We start from the raw sequence: 22424 nt of genomic DNA, 5'->3' as shown, positions 1-22424 counted from the left end.
CTAACTTAAAAGCTATTATGAAGCTCTTATGAAAAATAATAGCTTTTAAAATTAAGCTAAAGTTGTTTGGTACATTTTTTTTATAAGTTCTTTTTTATAAATTATAATTTTTGTTAAAATTATCATAGAAGGTATTTCTTTTTTTTAAGAGGGTAATATTGTAATTATTTTTAACAAATGAGGATATTTTTGAAACAAAAATAAAAATTTTCTTGTATTTTTAAAAGAAGAGAAGAAAAAACTCCTCATTTGAGCTTTTTTTTAAGCTCTTTTTTTTAAAAATTTTGTTCTTAAAAAAAAGCTACTTTTTTTTTTAAGAGCTTCTCAAAAGATTATGTTTGACATGACTTTTACTTTTAAGAGGTAGATAAACTGAAAAAAAGCTAAACCAAACATGCACTAGATGTTACACCACGAAGGCCAAAGCTTTAGCACCAGATATTATACGCCAAATCTTCCTTCTTTTTACTAATGTTATACTTCAAGGCATGAATCACTTTGTTACATGTCCAAGCATGTTTTATCAAACTTGAATAACTGAAAAACTCAATACCAATAAATCCAAGAACTCGTTATTACTCATTATGACATGTTTTTTAGTTTGTAGATTGATGATAATATGACGAGATGGTAAAAGATAAACAGAAAGAGGATTTTGTGAATTTAAACCAATTAATCTAAAATATGTTATTACTTTTTATGTCATGCTCTTTGATTTGTATATTGATGATGATACGACGAAAGATAGATAGAGAAATGATGATGGTGGTAAAATTAGAGAAAGCTGGATGACGAGAGAGAAAAACGGGAGCACAGCAGATGAATAGTAGGGGAAAAAACTGAAAGCATTTAATTTGTCTAAAATAGTTTTTAGAATATTTTTGTTATCTTATAGTTAAAATTGGATAAAATAATTAATTTTATATTGAATGTTATTTTTGAAATGGGCTTACGAGAGGATGACCATCACTTACAATTTCCTCTAAAATAAAGCTCAATTAATTTTGTAAAAAGGCCAAAACTCAATTTATTTAAATAATAAAACAGAAACTAAATTTAATAGTTTGGGATAATATAGGGATTGAACCCAAATTTTGACGAGCAAACATGGAAGGCCCAAATGAAATGCCAAATGGTCAGAAAATTAGGGAAAAAAAAAAAAAAAAAACAAAAGAGGAGAGTATTGTTTGTCTCCAAAACCCTAATGCCTTATGCCGGTTGGTACTATATATACTTCTTATACTGAGTCGGTTTCGCTTCTCAAACTCTTCCTTGGCCTCTCATTTCCCCTTGAAAAACCCTAGAAGCCGCCCCGCTTCCTAACGCCAAAAGAAAATGGCCGTCTCCGAAGCATTGGTTCTCCGCGGCACCATGCGAGCCCACACCGACATGGTGACAGCCATCGCCACCCCCATCGACAACTCCGACATGATCGTCACTTCCTCTCGCGACAAATCCATCATCCTTTGGCAGTTAACCAAAGACGAAAAGACCTACGGTGTCCCACGCCGTCGTCTTACCGGCCACTCTCATTTCGTCCAAGATGTTGTCCTCTCATCCGATTCCCAGTTCGCTCTCTCCGGTTCCTGGGATGGTGAGCTTCGTCTTTGGGACTTAAACGCCGGAACCTCCGCTCGTCGCTTCGTCGGCCACACCAAAGATGTGCTCTCCGTTGCCTTTTCCATTGACAACCGTCAGATCGTTTCGGCTTCTCGTGATCGAACTATCAAGCTTTGGAATACCCTTGGAGAATGCAAATACACAATCCAAGACGGCGAGGCTCATACCGATTGGGTGAGCTGCGTTCGTTTCAGCCCCAATACTCTCCAACCCACCATCGTTTCGGCTTCATGGGATAAGACCGTGAAAGTTTGGAACCTGACCAACTGTAAGATTCGTAACACATTGACCGGACACTCCGGTTATGTGAACACGGTGGCGGTTTCGCCTGATGGGTCTTTGTGTGCTAGTGGAGGAAAAGATGGAGTGATTCTGTTGTGGGATTTGGCCGAAGGAAAGAAGCTTTACAGTCTTGATGCGGGTGCGGTCATTCACTCGCTTTGCTTTAGTCCTAACAGGTACTGGCTTTGCGCTGCCACGGAGCAGAGTATCAAGATCTGGGATCTGGAGAGCAAGAGCATTGTGGAGGACTTGAAGGTTGATCTCAAGGCTGAGGCTGAGAAGTCTGATGTCACCGACACAGCAAACAAGAAGAAGGTAATAATACTTTATTATCATTATTATTCTAAATATTTTGATTGAATGTTGAAATGTAGCTCTGGTTTGACTTAGTTTGTCTGACAATTGGCATGTCACTTTTTTGGTAGAAATTTTGGATGCAATGTAGCGTTACTGTGACTAATTGTTGGAAAGAAATGTTTTAGCTATTCCATCATCCTAAAAATGTGATTGTGTGTGCATTTGTATTTTGACCTGTCATGATGTAGATTACTTTTAATTCTGTTTGTTCTGAATATATTAATGGGAATGGGGCCGCTCTGTTAGAATTTAATGCAGTGTATATTGTAATCTCAATACGAATTATTTACCCTGAATTCATAAAGACAAGCATTTTAGTTGCGTTTGCAATCTGTTATAATTGTTTATTTCACTTTTGCAAATCATTTGGGATATTTTAAAATTTCATTGAATGTTTTTTGAGCATATAAGAACTTAGCTTTAATCTTCTTGTTTGTGAATCTGGAGTTATTTGCTCATTAAGCATGTTCCGCATTGCTGCTAACTTTATTAGTATGCTTTCTATGAAGTTCATTGTTTCAAAACTTGCTGTTGTAATGCTCAAAGCTGGAAACTTGTTATTAAATCTCATGGTAAAATTGTTACATGGAATCTTGTTTGTTTTTCAAGTTGTAAGCAAAGTTCTTTTTGTTTTGTTTTAATTTATATCTTGGATTGGTTCATTGGTTGTAGCATGTAGAAGTTGGTTTAATGATTCTACGGACTTCTGTTTCACGACCCTGGTTTTATTGGCTATGATTCAGCAATTGGCTTATTCAGGATAGTGATGGAATTATGTTCATTGTATTGCAAACAATTAAAATTTACATTTATCTGGATTTTGCAGGTCATATACTGCACAAGCTTGAACTGGAGTGCTGATGGAAGCACCTTGTTTAGTGGGTATACAGATGGTGTAATCAGAGTTTGGGGAATTGGTCGTTTCTAGATGCTTTGAGTAATCAGAATATCAACTTATCGCCACAGATTAGTTGCCCTCTTTTAGGAGTTCCAATCCTTTTTAAGATTTTGTTTAAAATGTTGAAGGATCTTTGGGTTGTTCTTCCTTTTTTTTTTTTTTTTAATGTTTGGGTATCGCTAGGCTTTGAGGCCTAGACTATTTTGGTTTGGTTATTAAGTTAGATATTAAATTATTGACATTAGTTGTTTTACTATCTGGTTTGTGCCTAAATATTCGAGTTTGAATTAACTCTAAAGGTTATTGAGAAAGGATATTCATCCCAGTTTTGGTTCCATTGCCCTTAATTCAAAAAAAAGGAAAAAGAAGAAAATGGGAATGGGGGTCCTCACTACAGTTACTTCTGCTATGGTAATGTTGTTGAAGCTGTATGTAGAAGGTATTGAGGTTTGTTCACCAAATAGTTAAGGTGGATGGTTATACTCATGTTGGAACTCATGCTTATCACTAAATTAATGGTTAATTATAACCAAACCCCGAGGGTAATTGTTGATCATATATAGAGTTATTTTGGCGAACAATAGCATTCAGTTTTCTGTGATAGTCTTCTCTAGTCTCTACCTACAGGGGAGGAGGATATTTTCTGAAAATATTTTCAGCACTTAGTTTCTATCGAAAGATTGAAAAAGAAATATAAATTAAAAAGATTTTAGGGTCTGATTTGTAACAACAAAATAATTTTTTGGAGAAAAATGTAGTGTAAAATATGTTATATGTATTTTATTCTTTGATAAACCGTTGAATAAATTGTCAAAAATATTTTTTGTTGTTTAGATCAATCTATCAAGCCAAGATCCTGATCGCATGAACAAGAATCTCACCCTGCAAAGAAGAAAGCAAAAAAAAAAAAAAATAAAAAATCCCTGTACCAACCAAAAGTAACACATGGAATCAACACCCCTGCCTCATCATTCATTTACAGCCATTCCCGTCCAGTGAGCAACGACCATTACTCGACCAACACCCCAAAAACACAATAAAATGCCCTAACCTGTCAGATACAACCATTCCCCATAAACCCTTCCACCTACATACACAATTCAGCAAAATGGTTGCCCCCAAGGTTTCAACTAGATTAACCTGTGCACATTTACAGAAACTTAGCAAAATAGTTTGTGCAGAAGTCACCGAGTCATACTAGAACACTCTCAGGATATCCGTTTGCAACAGGACTCCTTTTGCAAGGTTATTAGCTCTTTGATTTGCCTCCCTCAGAGTATGACTTATCTCCCAACCGGTCAGTCCATTTTTTCACTCTTTCTATTTGCAGTAGTCATTTTCTCATTCTCCAAGGTGTCGGGCTCGCATCTTTAATCTGCTTCACCTTATTACTTGAGTCACTTTCGATGAGAAGCCTTTGGTTCTCTATCTGCTGTGATGCTGAGAAAATAAGGAATGCCTCCCTTATTGCCAAAATTTCTGCTATATTTGAGTATGCCATACCATTTGACTTAGAGTAAAACTTTAACCTCCCCACTTGAGTCTATCAAAATACCTCCAATGCCTGCTGGCCCTGGGCATCCTCTCGCTGCCCCATTGATATTGAATTTCACTTGTCCGTTTTGAGGTTTCTCCTATTCAATCCTTCTTCTCTATTGTCTTTTATTATGTTGATGGCCTTGCTCTGAACGCTGCCTATAAACATCCAACATTGACGGAAACTCCCTAGGCCACTTTACATGTGCCCATTCCGCTACTTTAATTCCAGCCAACTCCAAACATCTTCCTGCATCTCACTCTTTCCCTCTAAATACCATCTCGTTCCTATCCTTCCAAATGGACCATACCACTGAAAAGAATGCTATCCTCCAGGTTCTTTTATCCGAACTCCCCAATTGGCATCCATTCCAAACATCGCGTAACCCTCTAACATTTCCAGAGGATACCCAAACCACACCCCACATTTTACGCCACCCTGCCCATACTTTCCATGTTTCTTTACATTTAGCAAACAAATGATCGCAAGACTCAGACTCTGTGTTGCACAGAACACACAGAAAATCATTGTTAACATGAACTCCTCTTTTGGTTAGTTCTTTCTTCACCCAATTTTGCCATGTAACAATTGCCACATAAATATCTCCACTTTATAGGGAGCCAAATTTGCCCAAACAAACCTCCAAATCCCATTAGTATTATAGGCAGTGACAAGAGTATACTTACAAAAAGAATTTGTAGTATATTTCCCACATGCTTCTTTTTTCCATATGAGTTCATCTTTAAGTTCTTTATTCAGTTGAAACTCACCCAGCACCTCTTGAAGTTGCTCCCATTGTGCAATTTCCCAATCATAAAGCTGTCTCTTAAGTTCAACTGTCTAAATCCATTTTTCATCTTCCTAACTCCCAAATTCAACAATCTTCCCTTTTTTACTTTTTGCCAAAGCAAAAATCCTTGGAACTGACTGCGCCAATGTGATTTCTTTAATCCATTCGTCTTGCCAAAACTTCAAGTTTTTACCATTCTCAATTGCAAAACCAATATTAGAATGAAACCTACAAGAAAACCTTATTAGTTGGGGGAAGGGGATCAATAATTTTCTTCCACTATGTTGACACTCTCCTATTTACACTTACATTTGACAAAAGAACAATAAGATCACTTCCAGTTGTTCCAACTAAAATCTCTCTCCACAAACTATCTTTCTCCTCCCCATATTGCCAGATCCACTTGTTTAACAGTGCTTTGTTTTTTACTTCCAAGTCAGTCACCCCTATTCCTCCACACTCCTTATACTTACGAACCTTTTCCCACCCCACATAATGTATCTTCCTTTTGTTTTTTATAGCTCCTTATAGGAATTTCTTTTACAATTTTTCTAACTCATTTTTCACTTTGATTGGAATTGGTAGACTTGCCAATATTGACTTAAGCAAGGTAACTCTCCCTCTAAAAGAGAGTGTCTTTGCCTTCAATCCTACAAGCTTAGTCCCAGCCCTATCTAACACTGGTCTCCAAAAAGATGCCGAATTATGGTTGAGCCCAATGGCATCCTTAAGTATGAGGTTGGAATTGCTTCCACCTGACATGAGATCTTCCTTGCCCATCTAATAACAGAATATCATATCCAAAAATTATCTACAAAGTTCTAAACATATCATATCCCCACTGATTATTATAGGTTTCTTTAGTGTTTTAAGGAATGTCTAACTTAGTATTCTTTTTCTTCATTAACACTATCATTAATCTATTCATAAAATAAAAGTAAGATATGTTAACTTTATAATGTTCAAATCAATTTCGTGTTTTGAAATGACAAAAAGAAAATGATCAAAATTCCTCTAAGTCTTGGAATATCAAGTCTAAACATCCCCTAACACTTTCAAATGAGTTTGAGAAGACAAACAATGAAAAAAGACTTTGAAAAATGCATTGTGGTCCAAATTTATCTATACATGTTCTTCATGTATCAATACATTTGGATAGGTATCGATAGATTTTGAAATCTATCGATACATGTTCTTGAGAAAAGTCAAAAGTCAAAATTCAAAAAGTCAAACTCAATCTATCGATACATTCTCAAATATATCGATAGAATTGTAACAGAATGCTCATTGCCTCAAAAGTATTAATATAATTGATAAAAGTATCAATGCACTTTCAATAAAATGCTTAGTGTCTCAAAGGAACAATACATTGGTAAATGTATCTATACAGTTTAAGTAAAATGTTAAAACCCTTGAAGGGAAGTTCAAATGTATCGATACATGCACAAATGTATTGAGACATCATAATGGGAATTCAAAAATAAAAGAGGCAATGTATCGATAGATTCACATATGTATTGATATAATATGATCGTTGGAGTCTTGAATGAAGAGAAGAATGACAATTTTCACATTTAATGAGCATCCAAATACTCGTGAAACTTCAGCAACTATAAACACAAGTTTCCTCAACATTTATGAAGGTTGGAACACTTTGCAACACAACTCAAAAGAGAAGAAAGGCGTGAAAATCATTCAAGACCCTTTGTACTCTTCTTTTAATCCTTAAAGTCTTATAGTGCAGTATTTATTGAGCCCTCATGCTTCACTAAACACTATACTTAATTTGTTGTTCAGCCTTTAAGAGGCATACCGGTTGTATTTACTTTCTTTTTATTGTATTTGCTTAAGTGGTTAGACCTTAATCAATATAAAAGGTAGAGTGGTTGTGCTTTAACCATAAAAAGGCATTATATTAAAAGGTTATGCTTGATCCACAAAAGGCATTGTATTAAACTTGATTCAATAATGAATTTTAAACTCCTCACTAAATCTATGGGAGAGGACGAAGGCAAGGAGGTCGAACCTCTATAAAATATTTGTGTCGTTCTTATTTAACTTCTAAATCTTACTTGCATTCTAAATTTTCTCTTATTCACTAAGAAGTCAATTGTTTTGTTTATTTTCAAATTGAGTATTTAAATTGAAAAAAGGGTTATATCTTCTAAAAATTTTGAAAAAGAGTTTTTAAAATTTCAAAATAATCCAGTTCACCCATCTCTTGGATTCATTCACATTGAGCTTATTGAACTAATAAGAGCAAGTCTACCGATCTCAAGATAAATTCATTGTAGTTCACTAGCATTGAACTAGGAAAACATGCAAATATTTATTAAACTAAAAAGGATAATGAACAATTCCATCAAGTTGATTGTTCATTGTTAATAATTTGGATTTAGCAGAACACTAGTGTCACCCTCCCATCTACCGTACTCCTCAATGTACCCTTTTTTGTTGCTTGCAAGGGCAAATATTATGGGGAAAATCTGCTTGACGGTACCCCTTTCCATGCACCTATAAAACCAGAAAAGAATTTTCTTGTTGTCACCTACAGCCATCTACATGTTGGAACTCACCTGCATGAAAAAAAGTTAGTAGAGAATAGGGGTTTTAGGATTTTTTCTACACTGTAGAATACCTTTTGTTTGTGCTTGCCTCTGGTAGAAGATTGGTTAGGTTTTCTATCACGACTCGGAACTCCCATCGAGCCCGTGACAATCGCAACGAAGCCTCGACAAACATTCTTCCCCCGAATGCCTTTCGAGACCTCGCAAGTCTTTTGTACCAGTTTTTCCATTCCTCTCTCTTTTTTCTTTTTTCTAATAATAAAATAAAATAAAAATATTAATTAAAATAATCTATTTTAGTGTAAAACAATATATATATATATATATATATATATATAATATTGAAACATCCAAAAATTAATTTTCTGCACATAAAAACAAAATAAATTTATACATATTGTAATATAGAAAACTAGAGTATGCAATTTAAATTACAATGACATGTGGGCCCCCAAATACTTGAGAAGGTTTAAGTCTATAACCTTGCTTTCTAGGATGCAACTCCGAAATTTACTTCTCGATGCAATTGACAGTCTACTGCCTATTCTGAACCTGAAAAATGTATAGGAAGAAGGGGTGAGATTATAAAATCCCAGTGAGTAGATAGACATCATCAAAATAATCTAAAACTGAGTAATAGGAGACAATTAAAATAATTCATCCCAACCCATATAAATAATTGGATTTCATCCAATTACTCAACATGGCTTATGTACTTTTCAAAAACTTGACCCTTGCCAAAAATCCATTCTCGAGGATACCCCGCGAAGGCATCTTACCGAGACCGCCAAGGCTGTTTATTGTCACACACACAAACACATTTCACCTCTGACAACACAGTCGTTCCTCGACGTTGGCTGAATCCCAATTTCACGTGATGACCAGCGTGAAGTGTACTCAAATCCTACCTCGAGAGTTATCTTACGCGCCTCTCCAATCGAGGTAAGCTCAATAATTGAGAATCGTGCCCCTCTAATTAGGCTGGCCTACGGAACTCCGTCACTGCAGTGCCCACTTTATAATCTACCAACCAACAAAATCACAATAGTATGACATGACTCACTTAACACATTCAAGGCAAATCAAAGCAGTTCACATATTCTTTAAATCATAAAAATAACCAGTCATACTCACATTTATCATAAGCCATTTAATGTAAAATCATGAATAAACAACACAATCATAGTATAGGTCTCCAATTACTCTATTTTTGAAATCATTATTAAATTTTCAAAAATTTTATAAAATTATTTTATAAAATCCCATTTTCCCATAAAACACAATAATTTTCCAATTAAATCATTTTTCCATAAAATCACACCATTAAATAAATCTACTCTAGATAATTAAGACGATAGTAAGTTTACTAACTGTACTAGGAGTAGATATACTCCTATTCTCGATCCTCGGGTGTAGTCTTTTACCCGTATCAGATAGCTCACCACCTATCCACAATACATGACACAAAAAATTCAATAATTTGTGTCAAATCAATATATATTATTTCAGACTCTTATCCATGCGTATGCACTAGATAGGGTGTGAAATATTTGGACAATCGCTTAATCACAGTGTCCGACCTAACTCGTCTATACACGGTGTAAATTTCTAAAATCTTCAATTCAACTTCAATTCCATCCATTTCAATTTCAATTATCCAATTATATCCAGAATACCTCAATGACTGTGAATGTGGTCCAATTTATCAGTTTGGATCACAAATTACGCTTTTACCCCTAGTGGGTAAAAATTTCAATTTTTTGCACCAAAAATTCCCATTTAATTTCCAACCTCATAATTCATCATTTTTCCATCTAATTCTCTTAAAATAAAGTCAACCTCATCCTCACACACCATAGGCTAGATTTGGTCTAGAGAAATTCATGGAGAAAATGAATATTTTTCTTGTTGTTTTACTCATAAACATGCTAAACTAACACTAAACACTAACATAGTTCAAAATCAAATCAATCTAACAATTTTCTCTCTCTAAACCCATATGATCAGATTTGAATCCATCATCAAAACATATAATTTAACCACGAAAAATAAGGAGAAATGCATCAAAATGATAAATCTTAACCTAAGCTTGAAAAATCATACCTTTAAACACTTGATTCCTTGAAAAATCACACTTTTTCTTTGAATTTTCTCACTCTATGGTTTGTTCTTATTTCTCTCTCTCTCCTGCTGGTTTTGGCTGACCCTCCCAATGAAGAATTCTGGAATTTTCAAGCTTTTTAATAGGATTAATAAAATATTATTATTTTATTTACCTTTTGAATATTTTATTATTTTATTTTTTTCTAGCCATATTTTTAACTTTCTTTTTCTACCACTCAATCCTCTTCACTTATCCATGTCTTCCATGAAATTTCTAGACTTTTCCAAAGTTTTGGTGGAGTAAATTTTTAAAAATTACACTTTTACCCCCGTAAAGTGAAAAATTACATTTTTGCTCCAAAAACTGAAAAATTGCCCATAGACATTTTTTTCATCCCTTATACTCATACCATTCTCTAATTTGTCAAATGTGATCTAAATTCTCTCAAAATCTCAAATTTTGTCTGCGAGTGGAAAAATTACGATTTTGCCCTTAGATAGTGAAAATTCCGGTTTGACTCCAAATTGATCCTCGAATTCTGAATTACCATTTTGAGTCATCCCTAAACTGTGAAACTCTTAATTTCACCTTAAAATTCTTATTTGAACTAGTTCGAGGCTTAATCGACTCAATAGTACCATTATGGGCAATATCGTCTTTTAACGATTTCTCGAACTTCCTAAATATACAAACATTCTATCAAGCATGTGAATGACATTATAATTATTTTACAAAGCAGGGTTTGACATTTTCTCTTACTATCTTTACTATGGCATTTCTCCATAAATTGTCCCCCTCACACCTTAACCTCTAAAGCCACTTGTTTAATAGAGCTTTATTCCTTAACTCTAAATTAATGAAACCCAATCCTTCATTTTCCTTATAGTTGCACACTTTGACCCACTCTATGTGATGAATTTTATGTCTCTCTTTGTTCCCGCTCCACAAAAATCTCTTTTCGATTTTCTTTAACTCCTTTATCACTCCTTTTAGCATTTGAAAGATGGACAAGAAAAGTATAGGTAGGCTAGCAAGGACTAACCATAAAAGTGTAACCTTCCCACTATTGTATAAGACCTTGGCTTTCCATCCTGTCAACCGAGTCTCAAGATTTTCAATGATTAGTTTCCACATTTGCATTGAATTCTAGTTACCTCTCAGTGGCAGTCCCAAGTACACCATAAGGATTTCACTCATTCTACAATCAATGCTTTTTGCTCCTTTTCCAACTAACAACTTATCAACTCCCACACTCATTAAACTACTTTTATGAAAATTGATCTTAAACCTTGAGATAGCCTAAAAGCACCTTAGGATCTATTTAATATTTAGAAGGGTTTTCAACTCTTGTCCGTAGAAAATCATCGCATCATTGGTGAACAATAAATGATAGATCCCTAGTCTATTAGTGCCAATGGGAATCCATGACATAATACCATAGCCTCCCCTTTGTCCATCATCTAGTTAAAAAACCCGATCAAATTATTAAAAAGAAACGGTGACAATTGACACCCATGTCTAAGTCCATATCTCATCTTAAAAAAAGGTTCTATTGACACACAATCCTTTCAAAAAGGAACAAAGAGAAACAATGTATTGTTTTTTTTTCATATACCATAAAAATAAGAAAATCTTGCTTTTCTGAAAATTCTCATTTATAGTGAAATTATAATAAAAAAAGCATAGTGGCATTCATTAGCATGGAAGGTATCCCTTGAACAACATAACTTAGTTGTTTTTTTTTTTTTTTTTTTTTTGTGAAAGTTCAAGGGTGTATTAATACGTTAGCTATTAAAATATATTATTTTACAGAAACTATTAAGTTCATGATCTATTTGAGTTAAAACTATTATTATTTTTAGACGCGGGACTAAATTGTTTGTCTTAAACCCAATAAAAAATCACCGATCTTCATCCTTATACATTTCTTTAACTACATTATTTGAATTGATTAGTCTTAGTACTTTAATCCACCAATAGATTAATAGAATAGTACCAAATAATAAATTAAAATGAATAATTTAGGAAAAGTATCCAAGTCAAAAACTTAAAAAATCTTTCTCCAGACGAAACTATGTATGTAATTCCAAATATAGTTTAGCTAGTATCTCATCTTCCTACATTTTGACAGCATATTTATGGCATATGAGTGCAATTTCAAATGCATTTCTTACATCTTACCTTATATAGATTAAGGATTAAATTAAACATAGAAGGCAATTGGCTCAAGGAAAGCGCGCATACTATACATGGTTTGATTTTTATACTATCTTCAAATCCTTATCCTACATTCTTTATTTTGCCCCATGCTTTTTCTATATATATATTATGCCACCCAAATATTGGCTTTTGAATCAAAGCTGTGAATCTTATTACCACTAGGAGTAATCTCAAATCTTCGAAGGTTTTGCCTCTATATTTGTCATCTGCATATTTCCATGGCAAACAATGTTAATGGCTTTTGGTGTTGTAGACACCATATTTGTCCGAGATTAGTCCTATGTTTTATTTAATTTAATTTTATTAGATTTGTTTTGTTTTTTTTTTTATTTTGGTTGTTCTTGGGTCTTGAAGGTAAGTAGGCTTATAACCTAATGAGATAAATGGGCGAAAGCAATTATCTTTTAGGCTAACAAGTTCATAAACAATAGAAAATAAAAAAAAATAATAACAAATTGGATCAAACTAGGCAAAATTCAAAAATAGAAACATAATAAGAAAATCGAGGAAATCAATCAAAAAGAAAAAAGAAAAAGGAAAGTTCAACTCATAAATCTGCAAAGAATCCCTAAAATTTCTAAATATTATTTTTTTTCTTCATGATCAAGGAATATCTCTCCAATCTCGAATCAAATCAAAGAAATTAAAATCACAGATTTGCAAAACAATCAAAGAAGGGAAGCAAAAGGCCTATAAATTTCTAACCCTTTGTACTCAAAGAATACACGGAGATAAGAAAAGAAAATCAAACAAGAAGTTAGAGAGGAGTGTTTTTGAGTTTTTTTGGGTTTTGAAATTTTTAGGTTGAGATTTAGGAATTTTGATTTTGTTTTTTGAAACACGAATTCAATTCAAGAAACAATCGGCTTGAAAAGTTTTCGTGGGTGAAGTTTGGGGAAGTTTTGGCAAAGGGTGCGATGGCCGGTGACGAAGAGTGCGGCGGTAGATGAGGTCTTGATAAAATAAAAAAACATTAAAGAGAGAGAACGAGAAAATAGCAGAAGCAAAACAAAAGAGAAGAAACATGAGCTAGGGTTTCAAAGAAAATTGGAAGAACAACATCGTTTGGAAAAGAAAAGAGAAACTCAAATAGTTAATCAAAGCCGCGTCGTTTTGATTGAAGTAGATTGTTTGGTCTTGGGCTGTGGGCTAACTTGTTTAGGCCTACTTTGGTTGTTGAATTGGTTAGTGGATTGTCCAAATCCACTTCGTTTGGGTCTTTGGATGACTTGATTATGGATTGCATTGGACAAGGCCCAATCCCATTCAATTTTTTGATCCAGCTATTAAGTATGGGATTGAACCTTCCTCTTACTTTATTTTTATTTATTTATTTTGTTATTTATTTTCATTTTTGGTATTAATAAAAATACATAAAATAATAAAAATAAATTCTTTTAGGTCATAATTAGGTTAAAATGAAATTTTTATAACCATAACTGGTAGAATAAAATTATAAAAATAAACATAGTAAAGATTTGTAATTATTTAAAAAATAAATCTTTTAAATGGAATTTTTAAGGGAAGTTGTAAGGGGCAATTTTTCTTAAAATTTTTAGGGTAAAAATAATTATGGGACCTTACCATAAGAGTTGGTGGGTAATCCTATATATATTTTTACAAAAAAAGGGGTTTATTTATAAATAATTAGTAAGAACATAGATAAATAAATTATTTAGATTTTGTAAATATAGTTTCATAATGAATGTTTAATATAAAATAAATGGAAGTCTTCTGATGATGGAATTTCAAGAATGTTATAAAGGATAACTTTCTTGTAAATTTTTAGGTGAGAAAATCTTTCTAAATTTTATCAAAAAGGTTGGGGAATTTAGCAAGAATTTTCAATATTAAAGGACATTTTATTTATTTTAAAATAATAATGAATTGGAGAAATAAAGTAGGATATCAAAATAAAATTAATTTATTAAGGCTAAAAAGAAAATACATAATTAATTAGGTACAATTTTGAATAGGCATTGTGAAGGTGCTAATCCCTTCCTCACACGTAATTGTGTTTCCGAACCTAATCGGTTTCGTAGACCACAACCTATTTTTCTAATGAACTTAAGTCAAGCCTAAGACCTTATTAGAAAAATAGATTCAATTACGTGGTCAATCGCACTTAAACAAAAAAGATTGATGGCGACTCTTTTTATGTCAAACGACTAAGTTTTAGGACTCATACATTATGACAAACGTAATTGTGACCAATTATGTGGTTGCTTTTCCAAGATTGATCTCAGACGAGTCAAGAAACTAGTTTCACAACTACATGCATATTCTTCTTTTTCTTTGTCCTTACTGCTACCTGGCTTCATTTGATGCATGTGGTATGTTTTTCTTGAATTCTGCTTCTTCTACCATTATTTTCCCTCTATATCCATCAAGTCATGCTAGTATTTTTTCTATTAGGTAAAATTTGGGAAAGATGAGATTTGAACTGTATCTAAGAGTGAATAAACAAAAAATGCACGTATTTATTGTTAAAACAAATGATTAAATATAATTAATACCATTATTTTTTAATATCATAAACTAATATTGTTATTTAGATGCCCTAATACCAATAGTACTGGTATTTAGATATTATTAAAATATTTTTAGAATACAAAAACATAGTTTAGATCCCTTAATTGTCACTTTGAAATGAATCCTCTTCATCAACATGAGAATTGAATGCACCTTAGGTGCACATATTTTTTTCTCATTAAATCTGGAAGGGCAACTGCTAGTATGACTGGCAAGCAAAAAGGAGAAAACATGGATGGCCCTAGACATTCTTCATATAATGCATCTAGAGACTAACTCAATTGATAGTCCATGCCGGCACTATTAACTTATTGTTTAGACAATAAACCTAAGAAGAATGAAATTGGTACAAGAGTATATACATAAAAGGCATTAGATTTCTATATATCAAGTTCTGTTACTAGATGATTATTGCAACAGCTTAACCTTTTTTTTTGTCTACTTTTTTCTTAGCCTATTATACAATGCAATCCATTTCCCTAGATGATTTCTTCCTCATGAAGTAGTACCACAAAGCACTTGCCAAGAATTGAAAATCCTTTAAATTGCTTTCATTCAAGATTGCGATAGAAATGCCTTGACAATTACTCATTAGTATTTGAACTAGATGAATTGTCAACCTAAACATGTATTGACTACTTTAGGTGGATCCACAATGGTTTACAGCATTGGAAAAGTTCAAGAATTACTAAAAACATGATTGAAAGAGGGAAATCGAGTGCGGTGCTTAGATTAGTGATCGTCAACGGCAAGGTTTATATGGAAAAGTCTTACGAGCCTTATCAAACTAGAGATTTGTTTACGTTGTGGGGCATTTTGCAGCTTTTAAGGTTTTACCTTAGAATGCTACTAGACTTGGACCTTTTGTCCTTCACTGGAGACAAGATTATGATCAGGAAAAGGGAGTACCAAGGACCTAATTCTACATCACCATCGCTGTTGTTCCAGTACTGTCAAGAGGAGGAAGCACTCGACATTGTGTTCCCTGACTAGACCTTCTAAGAATGGTAAATTCTTGTACATATTATGACGGCACATTGGTTTTGGGGAAAAAAAGAAAAAAAAAACTACCAAATTTTCATTGCAATTAACTGACTAGTCTTGTTTACTTTGTTTTGCTCTGGCAGGGCTGAGGTTAATATAATGCCATGGGAAAAGATGAGTGCAATAAAGAATTGCAGCAAAAGGATCAAGTGGGAAGATAGGGTAACTTATGCTTATTGGAAGGGTAATCCAATTGTTTCTTTAGAAAGGAAAGGCCTTCTGAAATGTAACCTCTTAGATAAATACGATTGGAATGCTTGCTTTTATTTCCAAGTAACTACTTAAAATTGTGTTTCTTTCGCCACTTTGAGTCTTTGATGGGCTTCTATAGATTGATTGAAGTCATGAGAAAATTAGGTAATGCCCAAACTAGAAAATTACAAAACCTACACATAATTAACAATTTCTTCTTTATTTTTTTTTTCAAAATTGGACAAAAGAAAATGAAGAAGGATTTAAGGATTCTAAATTGGAAGATCAATGCAACCATAGGTATATGTGAAACCTTCTTTTCTCATTCTTATTGAAGTTTATTTCTTTTTTACCTTTATTATAAATTTTCAATTTTAAAATAGTCATCACTTTTTCTCTTTGATACTAAGAGCTTGTTTGGCCTAGTTTTCTTTTTAACTTAAAAGCTATTATTAAGCTCTTATAAAAAATAATAGCTTTTAAAATTAAGCTAAAACTGTTTGGTAAACTGTTTAACAAAATAAATTATATAAGTTCTAATTTCAGTTAAAATTACCATAAAGGGTATTCATGGTATCTTCAATCACCTAATAAGCTATAATGTAATGCTTCAAGTTTGTATATAATTTCATATGTTAAAATCAAAGAAATCAATAAAAAAAGGAATAATTTTCAAACTTGTATAATAGCAATAGTATTAGATTTTTGTTGATCTAACAAGCAATCGGACCATGATGCTTTAATTCCCAAAAAATAAGAAAAAAGAGAAAACGATGTATTTAATATTAAAATCTTTTTTTTGTGAAAAAGAGAGAAAATCTTTAAATAGTACTTGAATACAGTTTTGAATTTTAGATTTTTTTTTCTCTCAATTTTTGTAAGAACAAAAAAATTCTAGATTTTAATATTTTGTTGTTGGATCTTCTGTTTTTTTATTAATTTTTGTAGAGAGAGGTAAAGAAGAGGGAAATCGTGATTTGCATTGAAGAATGGTAATTTGTAGAGAGAAAGAAAGGAGAGGAAGATTAATTGAGAGAGGGATATTTCTTGAAATTAATGTGTTTTTAAAAGAAGAGAAGAAAAAGCTCCTCTCTGGAGCTTTTTTTTAAGCTCTTTTTTTTTTAACATTTTGTTCTTAAAAAAAGTGTTCTTAAAAAAGTTATTTTTTTTAAGAGCTTTTTAAAAAATTATGTTTGACTTGACTTTTGCTTTTAAAAAGTAGATAAGTTGAAAAAAAGCTAGGTCAAACATGTACTAATAAGATTTTGAATTTTGCTATGGTACAATTTGCACAAAGATATAAAACTTATGTAGAAGACAACACATGGTCTGTAAGTGAGAAATACATACTTGCAGGCGATAGCATAACCTTGATGATATAGCCTCGATACTATGATTTCTTCTCAAGAAATATGGTGCCAATGCAGCTTTACTGGCCTATCCGTAACACAAGCAAATGCAGAGATTTAAAGTTTGCAGTTGAATAGGGCAATAATCACCTTGACAAGGTATAGATATACATATTTTCTCAGCAAATGGAACATGGATTGGAATGGATTGCATCCTAAAATTTCTGTTGTTTGAAACTTGTCTACTTCTTTATATATCTAAGCTATTGGGAAGGCAAGAAGCAAATTAACTGAGGAGTTTCTGACAATGCGCAACATATATGATTATATGTTTCATTTGTTGAACAAATATGCCACTCTCTTGAAATTTAAACCAACAATACCTTCAAAAGCCTAAAGGGTCCGCTCGAAAACCATAGCACGCTCAGAGAAAATGAAATGTTTAGGGAAGGAGTACATGGAGCAGTCCATGGTGAAGTCCCCAGGTGATAAATTTCCATGTGCATTGCCTCCCCCATATGAACCTCAAGCTCTTTAAGCTTCTCTCGACACAAAGGAGAAAATAACTAGGCAAGTGGAGGTGTGGCAGACTGAATTTTGGAAGAAACTGAATGATAAGAAGCTCGCTTCTTGTTTCATTTTCATGGTCATTGTTACCAAATAAAAAAATTATTACCGTAGCCTGTATATGATTGAACATATCATCTGGAAATTTTGTCCGAATCAATTAAATAGAAGACAGATTTCCATGCAGTCACAGATTATTTTCAAAATTAATTATGTTTCCTTGCTTCAACAAAAATAAAAAGATAATATGAGTAATATTAACTTCTAGAATAAAATACAAAATCCTCCATAATGATAGTTTAGGAGATAAACATATGTAATCACCACGAAAACTGAAAAAAGAGAGGGGGTTCTCCAACCATTGTATATTATCAGTTAGACTGGGAATCACATGAGATACAAAGAAAACTAAAAACAGAGGAGTAGTTCTCACATATAAAGACCATAGATTGTAAAGGAAAATGCCTCCTTTGACGACGTCAAAGCTCATCTCCCTTGGACCTGTTGCTTGCAACTCAACTTGACTGCCATCCAACTGTCTCTTGAACTTTCACCAATTGAAGTGTGAGAAAATGTTATGAAATCCCATGTCAAATAAGTAAAAAGAAAAATTTTGAACTTACAAAGGTAAGCATATTTGAATAAATTAATATTGTGAAAAGGAAATAGTTATCAATATGATGAATAGTCACCGGACAATGATGATAATCTTTAAACAAGAAAAGGGAAGCAACTTCTCCAGGCAGTCACGCCCTGGTTTGATTTTAACAAACTTATTGGCAAATGTGACATCTCATTAAAGGTGAATTTTAAAGTAAGGCTAACTTTACTGTAAGGTCAATTAAATTAATTTTTAAAAATTAATAAAAACATGTTTAACAAATTGACAGGTTAACAACATAAATAATTTCTAAACTTATCCATTTTTTATTAACAATATAGATTATTTTACATTATTTTATTTTATTTTAAATATTATTTAATTTTTATTTTTATTCTATTTTTTACTTTAAAATATAAGAATATTATTATTTTTAATACTAACATTGCATCTAACTAATTTAATTCAACTAAAATTATTATTATTGCTTGTTACGTTAAATCTCACACGATTACGTCAATATTTTTACAATACTTTGTCTACTTTCATAATTTTTTACGTTAATTTTTACAATTTTGCGTCAAGGTTTTTTAAGTACTAACTTTCACAATAATTATTTTTATCTTTACTATTATCCATTCATAGATTAAAACTTATAAGCCACAAAATACTTTAAACTTGAAAATAAAAATCTAAATGTTTAATTTTCCAAAAAATTATGTTTATTTGACATAACTAACTTATTACATTAAATCTAACATATTTATATCAATATTTTGACAATGCTTATTCTACCTTTATAATTTATTACGTTAATTTTTACGGTCTTATGTTAACATTTTTCAACTACTAATTTTCACTATAATTATTTTTATCTTTATTATTATTCATGTATAGAATAAAATTCGTAAGCCGTAAAACACTTTAAATTCGAGAATAACAATTTAAATGTTGAATTTCTCCAAAAATTATTTTTATTTGACATAATTTACTTGTTACATTAAATCTTACACATTTACATCAATATTTGACAATTTTTTTCTACTTTTATAATATTTTACGTTAATTCTTATCACTTTACGTAAAAGTTATTCAACTACTAATTAATACTATAATTATTTTATCCTTACTATTCTTCATCCACAAATTAAAATTTATACACCATAAAATACTTTAAACTCGAAAGTAAAGAGTTAAATGTTTAATTTTCTCAAAAATTATGTTTATTTGACGTAATAAACTTGTTATGTTAAATCTCACATATTTACGTTAATATTTTAATAATGTTTGTTCCACCTTTACAATTTTTTATATTAATTTTTATTGTTTTACGTCAACGTTTTCAACTATTAATTTTCACTGTAATTATTTTATCCTTACTATTATTCATACATAGAACAAAATTTGTAAGCCATCAAACACTTTAAACTCAAGAATAAAAATTTAAATGTTTAATTTTCCTGAAGATTATATTTATTTGATATAATTGACATGTTACGTTAAATCTCACACTTACATTAATATTTTGACAATGCTTGTTCCATATTTATAATGTTTTACGGTAATTCTTACAGCTTTACATCAAAACTTTTTAACTACTAATTTTCCTCATAATTCTTTTTATCCTTACTATTATTTATACATAGATTAAAATTTGTAAGCCGTAAAACATGTGAAATTCAAGAATAAAAAATTTAAAGCTTAATTTCTTCAAAAAATTATGTTTATTTAACATAATTGATACGTTATGTTAAATCTCATATATTTATGTCAATAGTTTGACAATGCTTGTTCTACCTCTATAATGTTTTGCGTTAATACTTACCGCTTTACTTCAAGACTTTTCAACTACTAATTTTCACCATAATTCTTTTTTATCTTTACTATTATTCATGCATAGATTAAAATTTATAAGCTCTCACGACCCGAACCAAGGAGCCGTGATCTGCACGAACGAGCTTGGCAGACAATGCCCTTGAGACTCGAGGAAGCCTTACGATTCTTGCTCATTATTCAATTCATGGTATCATACAAAAATACATAATCCATTCCACTTCATAAATCCTTAATACAAAGTTCGTAAGGCCACACAAAGTCCAATCATCGGGTTTGTATAGACAACCCTTTTTCACAATAACATATGGCACTTAGTGCCTACAATATCCTTAGTACAAATTTTTAAAGTTTTTAAAACATAGAGTACAGAAACATTTCATGACTCAGACTTAGCAGAGTAGACACATTAGGAGTGTACCTACTCGGTGTCAGAATCTCGTCTATCCAACGACGATGGTAAGCCACATAAAATTAGTGGCATCACTTATCTACACATGATACACACAAAAAGGGTGAGTCATTCTAATACTTAGTGAGATGGGGATGCTAAACGTAGCATATTATAACTCAGTATGTCAAGCCCAGCCCTAAATTATCTACCATGTTACACATGAGACTGATAGAGTGATTGTATATTTGAACAGCCCCGGAAGAATATTTAAAAGTCGGTATTGTGCTTAGAAGTACAAGTAAGTCGATTTATACCTCGAACTAATTAAAATAGGGATTTTAAGGTGAAATTAAGAGTTTCACGGTCTAAGAATGACTCAAAATGGTAATTCGAAGTTCGAGGATCAATTTGGAGTCAAATCGAAATTTTCACTATCTAGGGACAAAATGGTCATTTGCCACCTGGGGACAAAATGAGAATTTTTAGAAAAGATTTTTAGCCCCATTTGACTTATTGGAGTATGATTTGAGGTTTAGAAGTGAAAAATTTTAATTTACGGTATAATTTGGAGTATAGGGACGAAATGATAATTTTACCACCTCGGGGGCAAAATGGTAAATTCTCACCCCCGACACTTGTCAAGACCAAGGGATTTTATTCGTCATGAAAATGGATAAACATGAGAAATGTATGGTAGAGAATTTAAGAATTTAAAAGTCAAATATTTAAAATTTGAACCAATGGAAACATGCCATGTGTCAAGCTTAGGATATTTTATTGTTTACCTTAAAAATCAGCATAAATCAGCCTATTATCTCTCCAAATATTCGGCCAAGCAAGGAAGAGAGGGAAAGAAAGGAAGAACAAACCCTAGGTGAAGAATTTCAAGAGAAAAAGTGTGGAAAATCAAGGAAAACAAGTGAAAAAGGTAGGATTTTTCAACTTATGCTTGAAATCTATTTTCCTTAAGCATTTCTCCTCATTTTTCATGGTTAAATTACATGTTTTCATGATGAATTCATGGCTGGTTGGAATGGGTATGGAGAGAGAATGATGTTAGATTGATTTGATTCTAAGTTATGTTAGTGTTTTTAGTTAGTTAAGAATGTTTAGAAAAAAAACAATAAGAAAAGAATCCATTTTCTCCATGAGCCTTCAATGGCCAAACCCTATGTGAAGTGTAGAAGTAATGAATTGATTTTGTGATCAAGTGAATTGGTTGAAAAATTGATGAAATGATGATTTATGGTGAGAAAATGGAATCGGAAAATTTTTAATGATAGTGCACCACAATGGCCGAAATTTTCAAGAAGAATTGTGAGGGTTGTTAGGCTGAATTTTAGATTATTGAAATTGTATTTAGTGAACTGAAATATTAGAAATGAAATGGAGCAATTTGGAGCCAAATCGGACACAATTATCATTTAATCGGGTAATAGACCGAATTAGGTCAGCACCGCATTTAAGCGGTAGTCGGATAAGTTGCATATCATATCATGCATATACACCGAGTCTGAATTGATTTTATAATGGTCAA

At 32.2% G+C, this 22424-nt stretch overlaps 1 protein-coding gene and 1 pseudogene across 1 annotated transcript; both read left to right on the top strand.

Moving 5' to 3' along the window:
• The first annotated feature begins 1252 nt into the window (after positions 1–1252).
• Positions 1253–3482, top strand: LOC18604259 (small ribosomal subunit protein RACK1). The gene is made up of 2 exons (XM_007036634.3): positions 1253–2217; positions 3086–3482. The coding sequence occupies exons 1-2, from the start codon at positions 1336–1338 to the stop codon at positions 3185–3187; spliced, it is 984 nt and encodes a 327-aa protein (XP_007036696.1). The 5' UTR covers positions 1253–1335; the 3' UTR covers positions 3188–3482.
• Positions 3483–3529: 47 nt separating this feature from the next.
• On the top strand, positions 3530–18156 carry LOC18604255 (uncharacterized; annotated as a pseudogene).
• The last annotated feature ends 4268 nt before the right edge of the window (positions 18157–22424 follow it).

The sequence above is a fragment of the Theobroma cacao genome, chromosome 3 (assembly GCF_053813885.1).
Source record: "Theobroma cacao isolate CCN51 chromosome 3, ASM5381388v1, whole genome shotgun sequence".
Taxonomy (NCBI): domain Eukaryota; kingdom Viridiplantae; phylum Streptophyta; class Magnoliopsida; order Malvales; family Malvaceae; genus Theobroma; species Theobroma cacao.
This window is presented reverse-complemented; position numbering and strand designations above follow the sequence as displayed.

Excerpts from the sequence above, each read along its gene's own strand:
- LOC18604259 (XM_007036634.3), top strand. The coding sequence starts at position 1,336 with ATGGCCGTCTCCGAAGCATTGGTTCTCCGCGGCACCATGCGAGCCCAC. Across the intron at positions 2,218-3,085 it reads ACACAGCAAACAAGAAGAAG|GTCATATACTGCACAAGCTT; the intron begins GTAATAATACTT and ends TGGATTTTGCAG.